Source organism: Xyrauchen texanus, chromosome 8 (genome assembly GCF_025860055.1).
Source record: "Xyrauchen texanus isolate HMW12.3.18 chromosome 8, RBS_HiC_50CHRs, whole genome shotgun sequence".
Classification (NCBI taxonomy): Eukaryota; Metazoa; Chordata; class Actinopteri; order Cypriniformes; family Catostomidae; genus Xyrauchen; species Xyrauchen texanus.
The window spans coordinates 34,270,937-34,293,541 of NC_068283.1; the positions used below are offsets into that span (position 1 = coordinate 34,270,937).

A 22,605-nucleotide genomic window follows, 5' to 3' on the forward strand; every position below is an offset into this window, starting at 1 on the left:
GCATTTTAAATGTATTCGATTGAAGTTTACATGGTATACATTTTAAATGCACTATATAATCGTAATAGATTTAAAACCAAGTAACACAAGTGCAAGATTCACAATGTTTATAAAGTTTTAATCAACATTAATGACATTCTTATTTCTCTTAGATTTTTCTCGTTTATGGCAGCCAACATTGAGTAACATACATTTAAATTTATGACAGAAATAATAAAGGAAACGAAAGGCTTGGTGTACATCAACTGTAACAAGATAACAGTAACAGGATAACAATAACAGGAGGCACAAACAAACAAACAAAAGTATCTGAGAACAAAGTCATTAAATCAGGGCCCCTTGAAGAACAAGGTAATAATACACTCTAACTGGGAACTCAAAATAGTACACTACAAGTGAATGATGCCAGGACTGCGAAACAATATAATACTGTAGTCTGCCTCATACAGCCATGGAAATATATGGGATTATATCAGTGCTTTAAATATCAGAATATGTCCACAAATGATTTGCTGTAAGTCTTGTTCCTTATGACAAATGCATTGTATCTCAGTGCAGCAAATAAGTTTGTGTCATGCGTTAAAAAGTCTGTGTAAACCCAAACTGATTTCACAATAGGACCAACGTGTGTAAGCATTAACAAACAAAACAGTGATGTTTTCAAAAGAATAGGAAGGTTTGTCAATGCTGTAGTAAAATTCAGTAAAACATACTGCACACTCATCTAGTGTGTATGGAAACAAACCCTTAATAGGGTCTCGTTGTATACTAAATTTAGGTGTGAGAACCCCACAGTCCATGAACATAGAGGAATGGGCTTTGTGTGGCCATGCCATTTCCTTAAAACTGCAGCTGTAAACACTACGGTTTCTCTGGTTACTCTCTGTACTGTCTGGTTAATATCCCAGACACATTAAAGCCCCATACTCAAGTGAGACTGTTAATGGTAACTCTTTGTTGAATTAAGACCTCTTGTTCAGAGCTTGGCTTAATTCCTTTAAAAACAAAAAACATATACATTTTAGCTACTAAATAGACATGCTAGAGAGTATTCAAAACAAACTCAGCTTTCAAAAAAACTCAGAGGATTGGTTCTCCTGACGAAATGCCACTTCATATACAGATGTCGATAGCCCACATGGACAATCAGAGACTCTAAGGACCATTAGTGCCTCGTTTGTGTTGGTTAAAGTCCAGCATACAGTACAAAAATATGGTAAGAGGTCCAAAAAGACCATTTTCTCACCAATTATTTACCATCTTCTGGCAGACCTAAAATATTATACATCCTATGACAGATGATGAATTGGATTATAGCAATATAGTGTACAATAGCAATAAATGAATGCTATAATGTAAGAAGGAAATGATCACAAGTGCCAAGTCCGGAGTGTCCTGAGATCAATATGTCATCTGCAAATAGATTTGCCATAGACAACCATAAATATTTTTTTTTTTTTAAATGATAGCAGAGTAGATAGCATAAGCAGTTACTGGTGTTTTTGTTTTTCTTTGTGACACTTTAATGTAAAGTCTCTGATGAAGTGTGACAAAGGCAAAAAAAAATTCTCATTATGAATGCCTGCTCTTCACAGAGAGGTGGTGGTAGAGTCCGGGAGGATCACGCTCAAGTATCCCCCCACAGCATGTCCTGGTGACTGGCAGGTGCCAGGACCTTGAGCCGAACAGCCAGTGACTGGTGAAACAGAAAGGCCACGGAATAACAGATCCATAGAAGGAAGGAGGGGCTTGAGGAGACTCACAGGGCAGAAGGCGGAGCCACCGTGAGGTGTAAAATTCACCTTATTAGGGTCAGGACAGGAGGGCTGCAGAGGGGCATTTCCATGCCAGGGAAGTCTGAAAACAGGTTTTCAGAATAGTAGATAGTAAATACTACTGGCAATAGTAATATTTTCCTTATTAAAAGGTTCACTTAGTAATTATTTTCCTCATTTAAAAAGTTTTACTTCTAAAGAAATGAATAGAAATTTTGAAGAATGTTTAAAATCATGACCCATGTGAGATGAAGAGTTCAGTCATATTAGAAACCTTATAAATGCTCTTTTGTTCTTCATGGGTCAGGGGCACCTCATGGAGGCAACCATGTTAGCGTCACATGACAAACTGAATACTACATGCTTAATCTCAAACTGCCCTGTTCTTGGACACATTCACTTATGGATGAAATGAATCCTGGTTTACTGTGCATAGTGGATTTCTACAATGGCATTGGTGACTGAAAACTACTGTTTGAATGATGCAGCATCCAGACCACTAGGTGACAGTGTAAGGCATACTTCAACAAATTACTGCGAGCACCCGTAAGTGGATTTATTTTACATGAAGCAATGCTGCCTCATGGGCATTTCCATTATAAAATCACATGACTCGCCAACTACTAATTTCTACCAATTACATAGGAAATCAATGGAAAAAACGCAAGCAAAAACGCATTTGGTGTGAACTGCCCCTAACTTATCCATTTGCACCTATTTGTGAGTGAGAGCATGTGGGCAAAACAAGTTCGGAAGTCCTGTATATTTTTTCATAAATTACAAACCCGAACCCCAAGTCCTACTTGAAAAACTGACCTGAACTCGGCAGACCTCTAATGTGAACCGTTCTGAGAATTGCATGGTGGTTAAACCGTACTGCATACGGACTAAAATCCACAAAACTCCCATTTATATTTCAAAGGGTCTTTGATTTACTATTTATCTCACACAGTATGTGTGCGTGTGTTTAACTTACATGGCCTCCTCAGACACACGTACTCTCTCGCAGCCCTCTGGAGGTTCTCTCTGGAATAAATATGTCTTGTTGGGTCGAGGAGAGGAGGATGGCGGCTCAGACATACACAGAGGAGGAGAAGGAAGCGGACAGAGGGGCCCACACACAACAGTATCTAACCAAAACACACATACACAGATAAAGAGAGTCGTCAGCCAAATGCATTTTACACTAACAACTTCACACAGACCTTCCTGACATGCGTTGATAATAAAATGAGTTACATCTTCATTGAGAGAGAATAAGAAAATATGACACGTCTGAAAATATTATGCATTCTGGGACCACCTTGACCGCAAAGGATACAAGTGATGCTGCCTTTGAGCAAAAACAAGGTCGCTTAGGAGTCACCACAAGTACAATATACAAGACATGAATACATTAACTTTTAAATACCAAACATAAAATCAAGCGGGATGAATACTGTTAGCACTGATGTCTTTTCCTAAGCTCCGCCCACTCACTTTAAGAACCAGTTACTGGTCAGATCGGTCATTGAATCAACCACTGAGAGTGACTAACCAGAGTCAGTGATGGTGCAGGGCGAGTGTGAGGGAGACAGCTGGCCAGGAGAAGGGTCACTCTGTGAAGTGCTGCTGTACCTTTGAGCAGGGACAGGGGCTCTGTGACCATCTGGGACATCAAGAATCTAAACACACAAAACTCAGATACAGTAAAATTGTTATAAACGAGTAGTTATTACTCGTTATACTGTAACGTGCTTTATTGACTCTGAGTCCAGTGTGAGTGCTTCTGATGTAATTTGGGATAGTAAAGGCCTCAATATACTTCCTTCGAAATCAAAGAATGAACAGGTGTGACAATTTAGAACAAAATCTGGCAAAAAAGGTGTTTTTGATTTCATTTCTGTGGTTCGTAACAGCTCACCAGCACAAATTATCAGGAAAATTACAGGCTACCAAAAACCTTCTTACTGCCATTGGTCCACATCATCACTAGATGTGACATGGAGATCCACCTACCTTGAGGCTGATGGCTAATTTTGTTTATGTTGTTCAGTGAGTCAAAATCAGTCAACATGAACACATCAATGTGCAGAGTTATTAGCGAGCTGGTGCAAATGTACAGTTCCTAGATTTGTAAGATCGTTCGCTTAGAGACATTTTCCAAGACCAAGTCATGTGATTTTTTTTTTGTAGTCTTCTAAAATACTCTTTCACTCATGTGCCATCTGCAGCAAAAGCCATTCACACATCTGTCTAAAGAAAGATATGCTTCTATCTTCATAATCTTTGTCCAGCACATTAACACTTTTATACACTCATCTTAGCAATGGTATCAGTCATAATAAATTACAATAACAGAGTGTAACTGGTGCATATTATGGCCGTGTGTAGCATGTTAGCGCATTAGTGTCATGAATTCATAAAGTTAACGAGACAAATTAAAAATGTTCTACTGCATATACACTGGCGGCCAAAAGTTTGGAATAATGTACAGATTTTGCTCTTATGGAAAGAAATTGGTACTTTTATTCACCAAAGTGGCATTCAACTGATCACAATGTTTAGTCAGGACATTAATAACGTGAAAAATTATTATTACAATTTGAAAAAATAATGTCAGAACTTCTTCAAATTCCTCCATGTGCAGCAATGACAGCTTTGTAGATCCTTGGCATTCTAGCTGTCAGTTTGTCCAGATACTCAGGTGACATTTGACCCCATGATTCCTGTAGCACTTATCATATATGTGGTCTTATTGGGCACTTCTCATGCACCTTACAGTCTAGATGATCCCACAAAAGCTCAACGATGGATTTTAACCCCAATTATCTGTTGCCCAATGTCTGTATTTCATTTTAATTGTACATCTGGCTTTCCATATCTCTCTCTGTACTTGTTAGAGCCAGTTGTCCTATGTCTTTGATGTCCTGAATTTTGTGATCAGTTGAATGCCACTTTGATGAATTAAAGTACCAATTTCCTTCCGAAACAGCAAAATCTTGTGTTCTTGTCTTGCGTGCAATAGAAAGGGCTACATTACATTATGTGAAATCTGTGGGTGTTTTTGAGTTGTTGCGATTGAGTGAGGAGAGGATCAGGTTTGATTATCTTGAAAGAGCTGAATCAAGATACACATCTGCAAAATAATTGTGTTTGTGAGCCCGTGTATATTACTTTAAATCATTATAGAGTAATTAAAACAGCTTCTTTTACTGATCTCATGTGAATTCTACTCAGAATGAGGCATAAAATCATTGATGACACATTTTTAAGGTTTTACATGTAGCGTCCTCATGTTTAAATGTACTTCTATATGCCACATTCAGTGGGTGTCTGAATGTTCGGAAACAGTATACCATTGCTCGGCTGTTTAGAACTTCTTTTTACCCCTGAACGAAGAACAACTTCTACGGAAGTATATCGAATCCTTAATGATGGTGGAATTAGGATGTAAACACATATAGCCAAATAAAGGCTTCTCACTTTATATTTTCACACTGACATAAACCCCAACCCTAAAATATATATATATTTTAAAAGGGTTGTTACAACCATTTTAACCTTCCAGATAGTTTCTGAAGAGAAGTGAGTAAAGAAAACATTTCCTCAATTAGAGGAGGGTTTTTCAGCTTGGCTAACTTCTTGGGGTCTTTTTTCAGCAATTTTATACCCAAAATTATAGCTAGATCAAAAACACACGCTGACCTTGTGTTGTTCCTTTGATGTTTCAGACACAAAGACTCCTTCCAGCTCCAGGTTCAGTCCTTCCACACTGCGTCTCAGTCTGGGGGCCAATCGGCTCAGAGGAATCAAAGGCATTGTCTGCAAGCACACAAATCAATTCAGAAAACAAACTCAGGGAGACCTATGAAGAAAAAGAAGTATGTTTATGATATGGATCAGATAAAAACCTTATAGAAAAGCAATAAATTAAAAGATATACAGGACTGTGCAAATGTTTTAGGCACTTGTGAAAAATTATGCATAGTGAGGATGTCTTCAAAAATAATGCCATAAATAGTTTTCATTTATCAATTAACGTCATACAAAGTCCAGTAAACATAAAAAAGCTAAATCAATAGTTGGTGTGGCCACCTTTGCCTTCAAAACAGCCCCAATTCTCCTAAGGTACACCTGGACAGTTTTTCTTGGTTGTTGGTAGATAAGATGTTCCAAGCTCTTGGAGAATTCACAACAGTTCTTTCTATATATTTCTGCTTTCTCAATTGCTTCTGTCTCTTCATGTAATCTCAGACTGACTCGATGTTCATTGGGGGGCTCTGTGGGGGCCATGATCTTGCAGGGCTCCCTGTTCTTCTATTCTAATCTTTTCTATTTGCAAAAGAAATGTTTTTGAGTCTAACATTTATATTTCCTAATGACACACTAAAGATATAAATAACCATCTTAAGACAAATTCTTTTGTGAAACATCTTATGTGCCTAAGACTTTTGCACATGTTACTGTATGTGGGTGAATCTCATGAAAACTGTTAAAGGGGTAGTTCACCCCAAAATGAAAATTTTCTCAACATTTACTCACTCCACTTTCCCTTTTACATCTGAAAGTGAAGATTTAGAGTAAAATAGGACTTACATTTCGATCAGTTTCTCACCCACACATATTATATCGCTTCTGAAGATATGGATTTAACCACTGGAGTCTTATGGATTACTTTTTCCTTTATTTTTGAAGCTACAAAGGTCTGATCACCATTCACTTGCATTGGATGGACCGACAGAGCTGAGATATTCTTCTAAAAATCTTCACTCGTCTTCTGCTGAAGAAAGTACAGTTGTGGCCAAAAATATTGGCACCCTTGATAAATATGAGCATACAAGTCTGATTGATGATTAAGGGAATTTGGCCTTGTGTGTTACATCATATTTATACCCCTGTGAAACAGGAAATCATGGCTGAACAATTTCATGTTACTTGTCACTCAGGTGTACTAAAAAATTTAAAATATGAATAGAAATATAGTTCAGATATATTTTACTCATAAGAATTTCTAGGGGTGCCAATAATTGTGCCAACATTTTTTGAAGAAAAATATTTAATAAGGAGATATTTCCCCTCTTTCAATTGTTTTCCATCAATTAAAAGGTTAGATTTATGTGATGTTTTTTATGAAAGATCAAAAGAATAAACAATGCAGATATTTTTTCACAGCTGTCTTTGCTCATATTTACCATGGGTGCCAATATTTTTGGCCATAACTGTAAGTCATACGCATTTGGGATGGCATGAGGGTGACTAAATGATGATTGAATGATGTCATTCAAATGATGAAATAATTTTTGTGTGAACTATTCCTTTTAGGATCAATGTCTATTTCATCCCCAAAAAGATGGAAATACGTAATTATAATTATTTTGCTTTAAAGAAAATTATTTTTATTTAAGGACAACTGAGCTCCCCCAACAACAACAAAAATCGTCATTATCACAAAAACAAAACACACACACACACACATACACACACACACTAATGTAATATGAAAATATATACAATTTTAATTGTGAAGTATTTATTCTTTATGTAACTTGAATGAAATAAAAAATTTATAAAATTATTTTCTTAATTTCATTCAAGATTTAATTAAAAAAATATATCACAATTTATTTAAATAAACTGTGATACTTTATATTAATGACAGAATCACATTACAAAAAAAACAAAAATATTCACAGTAAAATATATGAAGTGCAGTTATTCGTATTTGTTGGATGGGGGAATGTGCTTAATTACCATGAAAATAAAGTTAAAATGCAAAAGAATATTAATGGTTCTTCAAATTGGCTTCTTTATGCAAAATCTAATTTATTATTACCTTTTCCCTTTTAATTTTGGGGCGGAATGAGACCTGGGTATGTTTTTAGTTTTTTTTAGATTCAACCATGTGTGTGACATACTGAACATGCATGCATATAATGCACACAGATTATGTGTATCGTCATATATTCATGTATGTCTATTTAAATCTACTGCTGTACATAGAGAGAGCCACTACCACATAACCGTGTATGTGTGAGTCAGTGTTCTTGATCTCTGTTGCTAGTGAGAATGTGGGACTATTCAAGAGGCTTAGTGCATAATTACAGCAAATAAACGGGCACAAAGTCCATACGTGCGCCCAACTTGACTACTGTAAACCAACAAGCATTCTGAAACTATTGTGTGTGCATTTGTGTTTACCTGTGTACTTCCAGGTGTGTGTGTTTGGCTGTTGTGTGCATGTTGCTGTGTGTGGTCGCAGTCCGTGGCAGGAGGTGCGTGTCTGGAGCGTTTCTGCAAGGAGTGCCGTAACTTAGCAACCTGAGTGGAAGCAATATGAGAGTTAAAGTATCAGATGCACACTTGTAATGTGGTGGACAACATAAAGTGATAGTCCTAACTCATAAACCACACTTTAGTTAATTTTATACTGATCGTTGGTATAATAACCACATTCTGTACAAATGTATCAATAACTATGTTTTGGCATATTACTTCTTCAATGTAGCCACCCTTTGTCCAGATTACAGCTCTGTACATTCTCTCAACCAAGTTCATGAGCATCTCGTGATCCCTTGACATCACATTTGCTCATGAGATGCAATGAGATCCAATAAGGTTTAATGTTATTGACGTAGCCGCCATATTTGTTTTAAGGGCTTTGTTAATGATTTAACTTGAGTGAATAACAACTTCAGTGTTGCTCTGGCCATTGCACAAAGTGATCATATCACTTCAGAAGACTTGGACTATGGTGCATGCGTTGTATCAATTACTTTTACAGTGATTTTATGGTGATCAGGTCACTATTTACTGTCATTGTGGAAAATAAAACCAGTAAAATGTTCCATGGAAGAATGTAATTTGCGTACATTAGAGTAAATAATGACAGAATTTTTATTTCTGGGTGAACTAATACTTTACTATATTATAAAATGTACAAATGCCTCCAATGAGACAAATAAAATATGGACCAATGAAGGATTCATTGGAATCACCCAATTAGCCAGCAACGTTTGCATCCAATGTGAAGTACCGACCTCTCTGATGTGCTCAGCGCTACCCCATGATGCAGAGCGCTTGTGACCACCGCCCCCTCTCCGCCCCCGTGTTTCTTCTATCCAGGAACTGGGAGTCTTAGAGAAGAGAATAATGTGAACATTTATATGACATTCAAAGTGATTTTAGTAACTGATTTTCAAAGGCTCACAATTATTTTGCAGATACACTTCCTTCAGCTCTTTCAAGATAATCAAATCTGATCCTCTCCTCACTCAATCGCAACAACTCAAAAACACCCACAGATTTCACATAATGTAATCTATCCCTTTCTATTGAACGCAAGACAGTTGATAACACACCCTACCCTTCCCTTCACTGTTGACAGTTGACACTTGCTGGTTGTGAGAAAAACACAATGCAAAGCGATGCCGTTCTTTCATGCACCAGTTCAAATTAAAGCACCTGCTTCATTCTGTGCACTGGATTCACCGAGTGCTGAAAGTGTTGACCTGTTTTTCACATTGTCACAAATGGAACTGAAAGCTGCTTCCACGCCCCACTGAGTGTATTTGAATATGGGACACAAGATGTAACACACCTGCAAGGCACACCTGGAATACGATGACAAGCCCAAACATGCACAGCTGTGCGTAGACTTGCATGATACAAACCACTATTTTGCTGCACTACATTTTAAAGGAGGAAATAACAATCAAGAGTTTGTCCTCAATTGCACTCACACAAACAGTAACATCATACCATCATGATACCATTGTGTGTCCTTCCTACAATGGAGACGACCTCAGTTAAGAGCACCTAGCCCACACTTGCACACTCCACGATGCAGCACTTACGGATAGCCATGCATTTTTAGCAAATGTGTGACTGATCCGAGAATAGCCATGGAAACATGTTTCAGGATGGGGGTGCCAAAGAGACAGCAAGTTGGGTGGGGGGGTTAATGTGACGGATCAGATTGGAACATAAATATTTCTAGAGAAGTTCTTTACAAGCTTCTTATTTTTCTGTCACAAGTAAGAAAGTAAACGCTCAAAACTAACTCTTATCATTATTAAACTATCTGCTTAACCGTTAAGTCAAGGCTTAACTTACGTTGATAAAAAATGCTTTCTTGCGCAAGCAGGAGTGCAGCCATTGTATTATGTTTAAAAACTACAAGTTCTTATAGTCTGATGAGCCCTACCTAATTCTAGAGTAGCCCCTGCTGTAATGCATATGCACTGCATAAATTGCTCAAGGTTTTGCTGCGGGCTACTGAATAGAGTTTTAATCATGCTATGTATATAAAACTGCTATCTTTACAAAAGTGCCTGCACACCTTTTTGGTTCCATCTTGGTTCCGGAAGAATTTTTCCCATTCCTTTTTTTTCATAGGGATTTCACAAAAGTGTTCTAAGGTATGAACTAAACCAACTAGCATGAGGTGAATCATGCAACTACAAAATTTGATTTGAAGCAAAAAAGTATTTGAAAATCAGATTCATCCTTGTGTAATTACCATTTTTTCATGAGGGAATGAACTACAATCCCATGAAGCATTGCTAATGATGCAATTGATTTAGAAGCGATTGAAAAATATAAAAACTACTTATTTAAACTTGTTGATTTTACATATAGAGTCAGTCCTTCCAAAGTTTTGTAAATTATTCATATATATAGAAATATATATGAAGGTTGAGAGTGTAGGGTGACCAGATAGACTGCATCACGTCATGGAAGTGGGTGACCGCTGATGGGCTCTTTTGCTTCAATTTGTTTGTTACGATTCTCTAAATAACTATTACACATGATTTTAAAAAAATGAAAGTCAAAATAAAGCAGACAGATAGTCTTAACAGTAGAAGTAAATAGGCTACCATTGATTAACAACCTTGGAGCTAACAGTAGGTCTGTCCTTAAAGGATTATACGTTATCAGTATTAATACATTTTTATTCGTCTATGGACAAAACAAATGGGATTTTTACTTCTGGAACCAGACCGTTGTGCTCTATAAGGGCTCTTTTGGGCCAGTAGTTCAGACATTTAAATATATAAATATAACTCGTGATATCTTAAATAAAAAAAAATTTTGTCTGGAAAATGATTGCATATATTGCAGAAAAGTTTCGATTATTTTTTTAATTTTCAGACCAATTTAACTGACACTTCCAAATCAATCACAAATTAATCTCGCAATTTGGACAAAACCTCATGTTAGCCAGCTAGATCATCAGCAGAATTCGCAAAACATTGTTCAGAACATCACAGAAAATAAATGTTTAAATTTGCAAGAGATAAAAACACATAACATTTTGTCATCCCTCACAGCCTCATTTTCATTCCAGTCAAAAATCAAATATGGCTCAAACGTCAACAGGCCCAAAACTTTTCACACTGGCCCCTGGCTTGTTGGCCATACTTGTTTTTGCTCAGATCTTGTCATCACAGCCTCAGACCAAAAAGTGTCCCTCTGGCTGTCTTTGTCTCCTTCAATGTCTCCGTCCCTCTCTTCCCGTCTCTGCTAGAGGTCATGGATATCTTTGTGGTTGGACGCTAATGTAACAACATGCATTTGGAGTGAGCCATTGTAAAATATGTCATCATCTCCAGTCCCAGTGTGCAAGATCGTGACTAACGTGTCCTTTCAGTGGCTGGAGGGTTCACGTGGCTGAGTGGGGGCAGGGGTGTGAATAGATTTATATTTAAATCCATTCCATCCTTTCTGCCCAGACACCAGCCCAAATCAGTCTCTCATGGTATTGGCCTATAAACAGGCATTCAGTTTGTGTGTCTGTATGCGCAGCATGCTAGGTGCTGGCTAATGTTTCAGAAGTCCCCTGTCCACACTCAAGTGGACATGGCAGGCAATCAGATGGGGGTGGGGTAGACCGTTGTGAGTATCTTAAGACTGTGCAGTTGTTAAATGTCCACTATAGTTGGGGCTTCGACAGACAATGATTCAAGGGTATAAAGTGGGTTGAGTTCATTCATCAATGTAAGAAATACATTACATAACTTTAAAGACTACATATAAATTAAGAGTGAAAATGGGTGTTATCAAGCATTGTTTGAGTGAGCATGTGGGGGGGTGTAAAACGAGTTGGGGGACGGTCACATTAAACAAAACCATCTTTTTTGGGGTGACTGGTTATCAGTGCAAACACAGCAGGTCACCTGCTGAGAAAACTAGCCAGCATCTATCTATATAATCTATATAGAAGCTACGGCCATCACACCACAGTGCTCACAAATCAGCAAAGCAGCGAGGAGATCTGAAGAAAATGTGAGTGGTGCTTTCGAGTGTTTAACTCAGCGCAATCACGCTAGGGTGTTGTGGCTAGTTGCCAGGGCACTGTTGTGCAGTAAAGGTCTGCAATTCCGCTTAACTCCTGCAGGACCTGCGAGACCCCATTAGATTCCTTGCAGTGTGAGATTCAATTTCCAAGTTGAAGGTGGGAGCAGGCGTTACTTCTATGAGTAGTGAGCAGTATCAGGCAGTCAGAGAATAGCCTTTAAAAATGCGATGTGGAGTAAAAAAAACAATAAGTATTATTTTATTTTACAACTAATTTATTTTTTGATATTAATAAACAGAAAATATGAAGTAAAACATGTGCACATAGCACATGCATTAAATAATCTTATCCTTATTTAGAGCAGTCTAGGCAGGTAGTCAATGGAGCTTAAAGAGAAATTCAGAGCAAGGCGTGGGCATGCCGTGTCATCAAAGGATGTGAAACTGGGAATGGGAAATGGTCAATTTAGTGTTAAGAAACCAACCTCAGTAAAATCAGATGGGAATCATTTCACACATCATCTGATAATAGCAATAACAGAAAAATAAAATGTTGTTTTTGTAAACTTGTCAATTTTTTCTCTATGTGGAAAAAGAAATGTGGATTTGTGGGACTGGGAGCATTTGGGAAGAAAATCATTGCATGCAGAGAGCGGGTTAACGTGGTGTTTTGCATGAGCAACCAGGTACGGGATATAAACATGCAGGAGCGCGATGTAAAAAACAGTCCTGCACAGACCTCTACTGCATGGTTGCTTACTGGCCCATGTCAAAAGAGCTCATTCCCATCACTTTTGGATATTCTGGTAAATAAATATTTGGTTTCTCCATCAATGTAAGCCTATGGGATTTTGTCGTCTGTTATACTGTGTGGCAGGCAAAAATCTTGAATACAACATATAAAATAAAGCAGCTTGTTCTCTAAGACTGATGAATAGTCTTTCACTTATGTGAGAGTACATCTTTAAAATCATACTATTCTACTATTACCATTTGTTTCTAAAACCTTTAGCAAATAGGAATTATTATTATTATTATTATTATTGTTATTATTTTTTTAAGTCTGATCACCTAGAAAAGTAATAGCACCTCTAATCTACAAGCTGCATGACTTGAGATATCATTGTGCAAGTCCATAGCGCAAACAGGTCAGGATACGTTTTGAAAACTCCCTAGCACCCAAGTAAGCTGAATTGAAAGCAATAATGGCATACTGTTGATTACCACATAAAACAATTGACTTGTCTCTTCATTATAAAAAAAAAAAATGTAAAGTTGTGGTAACCATAAGACAATTGCAATAGAAGTGAAGGGAGCCAGTCTACAAACATCTGGCTAAAATACACACTATCTGAAGTATAGTCATAAGACGTAAACATTGTACATGTTAACCATTTTAAAGTGATCAAATTAGGGATTTACTTGTGTTACAGCATTTAATGCATTACAGGGTTTATGAATGTTACATTGTCATGCCAAAAAAGTTGTAAATCCCTGATTTTATCATACTAAAATCATGTTAACGCATAGTGTTAACATCTTTTGGCTATACTTTTGAAACAGTATGTATTTGAATGTTGATAGACTGGCCCCATTCACTTCCAATGAAAGTACCTTCCTGTAACTGCAATTCTTGCATTTTTGTTTGTGTTTGTTTTTAATAAAATTATAATTTTTTTTGTTGTATTCAACATTGTGCTACAAATGCTGGTGATTAAGCTTAACTTGTATTAAACCTAGAGCATTCCCTGAACAAGCATCAATATCCACTAATTTAGTTCCACATTTCATACTGAATTAAATTATGTGAACATGGCAGAACTTTACCAACTTTCTAATATTGACATGCAAAATCAAAACGTGAATCCAGAAGTTTATGATCAGCCCGACCTTTTGCATTTGACCGAATTTAGCAAACCCCAGCAGGCATTTTGGAGCAATGCTCCAGGAACCCATATGGAACCCATTTGGAATAAACAATATGGCTGCCATTCCCAGATGAGGTTTCCTAAACTCCCTCCATTAACAGCCAAACTCTTTCTCCCCAGAGCCAAGATTTCTCATTAGAAACTGCTTGACTTCAGCTGTATAGAACAAACAGGCTGTTCCCCAGACCATTCAAGAAATATCCTTTACAAACAACATAAGCGTTATAACAATGCGCATATAAAACTTTATCATCTATTTAATTTCATAATATTCAGATTAATTAATCAAATTAATTAATAGCATTAATAAATATTTACTGAGAAAGCCCTTCAAAATAACAATAATTCAATATATAATGATCATAAAACTATAAATAGCTATATTTAAATGATTATTAATATAATATATCTATAATAAAAATAATAATTCAGATAATTCTGCACTTATATAGCGGAAGAGGTTACCAAAGCGCTTTACACCGTGTCCCAATCACCCATTCACACACACACTCATACACCAATGGCGGCAGAGCTGCCATGCAAGGTGCTAGCCTGCCATTGGGTGCAACTTGGGGTTCAGTGCCTTGCCCAAGGACACTTCGGCATGTGGAGTTGTGTGGGCCGGGAATCGAACCGCTAAGTAGCCGACCCGCTCTACCACATGAGCCACAGCCGCCCGAAAAACACTTCTCGAATTAAATTGTATTACATTGTGGAGCAAGTAAATTATTGATGAGACAATACAAAAAGTGGCTTTAGAATGCAATATAATGTATTTCCATATTACTGATCATATGTCTACCATTGGCCTACAGTCCCCAGCAATCTATTTAGCAACTGAATTCGTCAATATGTCAGAAATAGATTTATAATAAGGGCTTGTCTAAGGATGCGGCAATGTATAATGTAAATTGCTTTTGTTGCGTTGCATCATAAACGCAGTGTTTTTAGGTCACCGTGTCATTTTAAACGTCGTTTGAAACTTAGAAAAACACTTCTTGAGATCCCTGAATTCGGAATAGCACTCCATCCTGCTGTGTTTTAGCGCAAGAATTAGGGATGCACCGATTGGGAAATTCTGGGCCGATACCGATGTTTAACATAACAACTTGGCCGATGCCGATGTTTTTTCTTTTTGTTATTTATTCCTTCTTTTGTGCCACAGAAACATACAAGTCTTTCGGCTCTTGATCACACTATCCTAGAATGAGCACAAATTCAATCAGACCAACTTATGAAACAAAAACAACCTTTAATGTCACTTTCTGGTTGACAAGTTATTTTCTGAAAAATAACATTCAAAAACCTTTGACTGCTAACTAATCAATGAAAAGATTGTTTCAGTACATTGCCCAACAAAATTATTTGAGTGGTTTTAGCCTGATACACAAAAACTTACTCAATGAGATTATTTTCATGGCCCAATAAAAAAATATTTTTCTGATAAATAAAAAAAAATACATCAAGTGTAAATGCAAAAACAAGTGAAATAAATAATGTTATTAAAATAAATACAAACATAAATAGGGCTATCTTTCACCTTGTGTATTTCTCATACAGAATAAAACATTACAGTGTTTCAGAACTCACAGGCTGGAACATGGGGCATCTTATAAAACAAAAACAGTACCTCCACTTCCGATCATTAATGACATAAGTCACCTGCTGTATCTCTGGCCTACTTCTTAATAAGATGCATGTTTTTCTTTACAAAGATAAGCATCTCTGCCTTGTCACAGCAAAGCCTATTTCGCTTTTCATCCAAGACATGACACAGAGCTGAATAACCGCTCACTCTCGGTGCTGGTGCATGGCGCACTAAGGTATTTGCGTGCCATTTGAGCGAGTTCTGGAAAACACAGGTGGTTATTTCTCCAATAGCAGAGTGCGCTCTCACCTCTGGGAATAGTGGTCTCTGCCAGGAAAATACTCAGTTGTTGGGATACAGAGGTACTTGTCCTCTCTGGTCAATTTTCTTCCAGAATCTCCTAAAACACATCATGCAGGGAGGGCCCTGCTCTGTCGGATCGTTGCCTCTTGCGCTCTGTGTGATGTGCGTGCGCTCTCCATCGCGCGTCCCATACACCTGCTCAGCAGCGTGGCTCCATAAACTTCATCAGACTCCGAAAACCCACGTCCTCCACTACAGAGAAAGGCTGGTCATCTAAAGCGATGAACTCCATCACCTTGTTTGTTATTTGTTTCGCTTTGGCGCTGTCTGTAGGCAGCTGTTTGGCTTTCTCAAACGCCGTGTCATTTGAAGTCTGAGTCTTACCGGGGGTTTGCGCTTTCTTGGCGGCTTCATTTTTCCGTTTTTGGTCAGCTTGCAGGTAATTGCCGTACACCGCCTCGTGCCTGCTTCTCAAATGTCCAATGAGATTTGTTGTGTTAAATGACTTTCTAACAGCCCCCCTCTTGAAATTTCAATGGAACACGTATTGCAAACTGCAAAACGCTGATCTTTCTCTGAAACTAAAATATTGCCACACGACCGCCATCTTCTTTGTTTAATCTAAGTTACTGAGGATAGGGCGCCCGTCTCGGTATCTCCCCCCGCCCAAATAAAAAGAGGGAAAAAAAGTTTCTCCTTAGCACAGCGTTCATGACACATAATCATCGTCGAATGTCATTTTTATTTCCCGATGGCAGTTAAAGAGGCAAATATCGCCCGTTACCGATGTTCAGCCGATGCATCGGTGCATCCCTAGCAAGAATGCATCCTCCTCTTGTGCTGTCACTAATGTCAAGCAAGTGGTCGTGTTTAGAAGGGATCCTTCCCACGACAACCTCTCGAGATTCTTACACGTGCATGCACGAGAACTTGACGTGAGAGGGATCCCTTCAAGCCATGACCCAATCAAGCCTGAGTTTGGTTTGTTCTCTGTACAGCTGCATGTTGCCTGTACAGCTGGAGATTCACTTACTGCCCCCTGCTGAAAACAGGCGGTACTTCAAGTTTGAACTGCTCTAATGGTAGGAATATTCTATATTATGGACCGGGGACATAATTAATTGTGTTAATCTGTTAACACGTCATTTTTTATATAATTAATCACACTGAATTTATAAGTTAAATCGACAGCATAAATTTAAATAGTCAAACAAACCAATTATTAAAATGTGTCATTTACTTCCCCTCGTGTCGTTCAAAAACCCAAATGACTTTCTTTATTCCATAAAACCCAAAAAGGAGATGTTTAGCAGAATCCCCCAAAAAACTAAACTCTTATTAAATTTAGGGTCCTTTTCATTTTTGTTCTCAACTTTTCAAGTGGGAGAGATGACAAGGAAACAGGAGGTGTTTGAATCCACTGGGGGTTCTCACCTGTGTGGCCTTGTCATTGACACAGGTAACAGGCTGACCCTCTGGTTCCTTAGGCCAGTGGCCCTGCAGGTATGGTCCCACCAAAGTTTCGAGAGACAATGTCCGTCGCAAGGTTGGCTTCGGGGGACGGCCCTTCGTCTTGCACTCTGCTAAAAAAAAAAAACAGGAAAGAAATAGAGGATGACAAATGTGAGATGTGTCTCTTTTTTAAATTCTGTTTTATATAAAAATTTTTACTATGGTTTAGAAATAAATAGCAGGCATTATTCAGTGTATGCATAGCAATATTCAGTAAATAGTAAGCTTGTATTCCATTCTGTACATGGCCAGAGAGGGGAGGAATGGGATCGGGACATGATGCAGGCTGTGATTAAGTACACGATTTAACTGTTGCGTGCAAAGCTCTGACATGAAATGTGTTGTTGATACTATTTGTTTGTGTATAATAATCTTTTCAGGTTAATCCCATATGTTGGCACTTCAGCTGCATGTAAATCACACTGAGAAAGTCCATGCTCAAAAGGCAATTTATAAATAGACGCTGTTGTGGTAGTGGATGCTGAACTTCCTGGTGCTTCATCAACACGCTGTAGACAGGTTAGTCTTCAGGCTCTTGCCCAAAATACTCCAGAGGATCACATTCACATGTACATGGGATATTTTTTCCTTCTTCTGTGCACTGATCATGACACAGAAACTCATAAATGGTACATCTGATCTTTGACCTTGTCAGATTCTTCCTGGTTCTTTTCAATCCCTCCCAGCCCTTGGGGACTTTGCAGTGGGTTCGGGGAAAGATTTTGATGGTGGACGTTTACTGGCAGGTGCTAATCAAGGACTGCTTGTCTACATTTACATTTATGCATTTGGCAGATGCTTTTATCCAAAGTGACTTACAGTTATTACAGGGACAATCCCCGGAGCAACCTGGAGTTAAGTGCCTTGCTCAAGGACACAATGGTGGTGGCTGTGGGGATCGAACCAGCGACCTTCTGATTACCAGTTTAGTGCTATTACCAGTTTAGCCCACTAAACCACCACCGCTCCACCTGTCTAGTATTGAGAGTATTTTTTTCTCAACTACAGGGAATTTGGGGTTGTGGTATCAAGCAGGTTGGGTGACCATGTCCGATGTTGATGTTGTGTGTGAATATGGTTATTGAAAGGGATAGTTCAGTCAAAAATGAAAATTCTGTCATTATTTACTCACCCTTATGTTGTATGACTTTCTTTCGTGGAACACAAAAAGAAACATTTAAAAAAGGTTCACACAACTTGTCACCATATAGTGAAAGTAAATAGTGACTAAAGGCCCAGCATGCTTACAGAGAAGCTGTTCTTTGTTCAGAGGTAAAAAGAAGCTCAAGACTACATGTAAAACAGCTACTAATATGATAATAAAATGTGTTTTTCATGCCTCATTCTAGGAGTTGAATTCACACGAGATCAGTAAAAGAAGCTGATTTAACAACTCGATGATGATGATTTAAAGTAATATAGACAGTAGATAATGTGTCATTTGTTTACATTCTGAGTGCATGGCGCTATTGCACGAACAAGCTATATGCGGCCATAATATGCACCGAGTTATTGTAATTTATGATGACAGTTATACTACTGCAAAAATGGGTTTCTAGAAGAGTGTTAGAATGGGTAGAATACAGACAAAAGAATGATGATTGGCATATCTTACATTGGGCAGATGAATGAATGGCTTTCGGCTGCAGCTCCAGGTCACACCCACCGATGACATTGACCAATGACAGTAAGGGGTTTAGCAACCGGTAACTTTTCTTGAAAGTTTGCCCAAGCTGTTATGAACCACTGAAATCTGTGTAATTTAAGCTAACTTGATCTTGCCTGCTAATGCTGACGAATTGCAAGCTACCTTACTTTGTAATTTTCAAATCATTTATATTTATACTAATAGTCAGGTATTCAGGATAAATTGAAGCAAATACGCTGGTTTCTTGATCGTAGTACAACATATGACATACAATAGTGTAACAGTAAACTGTCTGGTATAGTTTGGTTTTTAGTCTCAAAGTTTATAGTAAAACAATCATAACTGTGTAATTTTAATTATGCTACCTCATCTGTCAGCATGATGCCGGTAAATCACGTTCAGTTTCTTTGTATGTTACGTCATTGTTTTGGCCGATGATCGCTCGCGTCCCTATGGAGCGGGTGCACAAGCGCGAGCAACAGGTAGCTGGCTGCAGTTCACTTAACGGCCACAGGTGTCATTAATAAGGGTTTCTGAATCTTACATATAGTTTTACATATTTTCTTTAAAAAATGTAAACAGCCTTCCAGTAAAGTGAGTTTTAAATCAACGATTGATCTCTCATCTAAACACTCATGTTTTGTTTCGTTTTGTCATGTGCGTGCATTAGAGTGTTGTCATGGTACCATAATTTCAGTAATCGGTACCGATACCGACAGTGAAATTTCACGGATCTCGATACCACATCAAAAATATGCTAATATGATAATGTGTTATTGAATACACCAATTTATTTATTTATTTTTAATTATTTACTAAATATTTTAATAATTAGAGTTTAATAAAGTTTAATTTAATTTCATCATCAAAATTAAGCGATCTAATTGATTTTGAGTGAGAACAGACCAAAATATAAACTTTTCACTGTACATCTTGCCATTGCAGTTTCTAGGCACGATTATGATTTCAAGCTCAATTATGCTTCCTCGCGCTTGACGCATGCGCAGAATGTTAGATGGTGCTAGGAAGTGTAATCAAGCTTGAAATCTGATCGCCAAGAAAACTGCAGATGTCAAGATTTATTGTGAAAAACAAGTTATATTTTGGTCTGTTCTCACTCAAAACCGATTGGATCACTTCAGAAGACATGGATTAAACCACTGGAGTCATTTGGATTATTTTTATGATGCCTTTATGGGCATTTTGGAGCTTTAAACTTTTGGCCACCATTCACTTGCATTGAATGGACCAACAGAGCTGAGATACTCTTCTAAAAATCTTCACTTGTGTTCTGCAGAATTCATATGCATTTGGGATGGCATGAGGGTGAGTAAACGATGAGAGAATTTAAAGTTTTAGGTGAACCATCCCTTTAAGACTTCTAAAATTAAAGCCAAGTATTCTCACCTTGTTGAGGAAATCTGACAATGTACAGATGATAAAAGCAATGTAAGTAAATTACTCCACTAAAAACAACACAATGCAATTACTATGCTGAGATCTTGGTGTGAAAACTGCAGGTCAGAGGAATGTGACAATTGCAATTTGTTTTTCCTAATGCAGGCCTGCTTATTTTTCAGGTGAAGCAAAAACAGACCTCCTGAGCACTAGACACACTAGTGTTTATGTACTGAACATGCCAAAACAGTGATTACGAAATGTTAGCAGGCAAGCCATAACAACCTAAATGTATGTCGAGTGTTTTAAACGTGTTTATTTAATCTCATGCTGTGTTTTGTGGCTATCTTGGCCGGGAATCAGGTGGGGGTCGTTCAGTGCACCCAGAAGTCTCTTGAACCCTGTTGCACCGAAGCCAACCGCAGATGCCATGAAAAAGACCTCAGCAAATGATCTCCTCACGTTTCTAAACGCATGTTTTTCTTTAATAATACTGTTTTAATACTGAGCAATGGAGCAACGTTAAGATGTATAGGACAGTGGGGCATATAATAAATCCAATGTGCTTGCATATCTACCGTGGTTTTGCACATTTATTGTTGTTTTTACCTGCTTTGGTGTCTTTGCATCGTGATGCTGTTCGGTTCTGGAGCTGAAACGGGACCGTGGCTCGGAGGGGCTGCAGTCCTTGGTTACCCACCCGGGCCACTCCACTCCGACAAGACATTCCCAGTCTCAAAGTCTCACAAAAGTTCACAAATCGCACAAACTCCAGCGTTTACCCCAAGCTATTCCTCTGGCAAACCCTTTCGCCTGACTTTGACGTCAACTATAACGTTTTTCTGTTAATAGTTTAATAATAAACGATAGCACAATCGCTAGCTAGTCAGCTACTTTCGTATGTGATGATAGTGATGTTTTCTTAACTAATTATTCAAACAAAACACGTAATTTTTTTTTCTATTTGGAAAAATAACAAAACATAAACTTTTATGCACCGTCCTAAACGGTTTATTACTCCTGACCTACCAAACTCAATCGCTGGAGTACTAGTTGAGGAGCAAAACTACATTGAACGGACTGATGCCAATCTTTCAGTCCACAAACTGACAACAGCCAACCTACACACTCGTGTCGGATTCAGCGTCCAAACACATGTTTCCATTCTGATTGGCTGCTGAAAAATACTACTCGCACACCATTGGTAGCTGGCAGCATCGATCTACTGGGGGCGGGTCTCAAATGTCGAATGTCCCCGCCCACCTCATTAGAATTCATACTTTCAACATAGTCCTGCTATTAACTGAACTTCAGTCTGAGAGAGCGAATTTATTGAGGCAAAGCTGAATAAAATAAACTAAATTAGTTAAACACATTTAGTTAGTTCATTTAAACACATGCAAGTTGTATTAAAAATCGGAACTTTAAAATTGTGAATTCTAGGTTTGGAAAAATCATGGAAATAATAATAATAATTAAATAATAATAATTAAAAAGTCATGGAAGAAATGTCAATGACTTTCTATAATAAATCTAATAATTATTATTTATTTATTTTCTGGTTATGCTCCGCTCTAAAATATTTCCCTGGGTAGAAATTGCTCTTTGTGAGGACAGCCTCTCTATAATAATAATAATAATAATACATAAATAAATAAATGTGTAAGTGTTGTTAATGAGGGTGCAGATACTGTATGCGGAGGACTGCAAGCATATTTGCATGTTTTATAATCTATGTCCTGGCTGTGTCTCTATATTGACAGATCAAAGACTTAGCCACACATGTATACCTTGATTAACATGCCTAAAAACATGTAGGTGTATGCAAACGTGTATGACCAATCCTTTGGGCAAACAGGTGAATGCCATTTCTGTCCTGGCCTATTTTCGTCCCACCTAGCCTTCATTAGACATTAGGAAACATTGGCGGTACAGAATGTATACCATTCCTGCAATGTGTACAGACACCATGAAAGAATACACAGGAGATATCAAGAAAGTCAGGTTTTGACCACAAAGTGCTTTAACAACATGTAGTTGGAGGGCATATTGAGTTGATATTGCATGTTTTTCTCTGTTTCTATGAAAGACTGGCTATGTTTGGAATAGCATACCAACATACACAATTTTCCATGTGCATAGAATACTGCGGATTCAATTTGTCAAAATATTCAG

At 37.9% G+C, this 22,605-nt stretch overlaps 1 protein-coding gene across 1 annotated transcript; it reads right to left on the minus strand.

The window, feature by feature from the left end:
• Nucleotides 1-1,208: 1,208 nt before the first annotated feature.
• Nucleotides 1,209-21,522, minus strand: fam117aa (family with sequence similarity 117 member Aa). Its single transcript, XM_052132487.1, has 8 exons — nucleotides 21,040-21,522; nucleotides 17,307-17,455; nucleotides 8,795-8,890; nucleotides 7,956-8,075; nucleotides 5,463-5,579; nucleotides 3,313-3,439; nucleotides 2,752-2,905; nucleotides 1,209-1,857 (listed from the first exon to the last, which is right to left on the minus strand). The coding sequence occupies exons 1-8, from the start codon at nucleotides 21,155-21,157 to the stop codon at nucleotides 1,590-1,592; spliced, it is 1,149 nt and encodes a 382-aa protein (XP_051988447.1). The 5' UTR covers nucleotides 21,158-21,522; the 3' UTR covers nucleotides 1,209-1,589.
• Nucleotides 21,523-22,605: the final 1,083 nt, after the last annotated feature.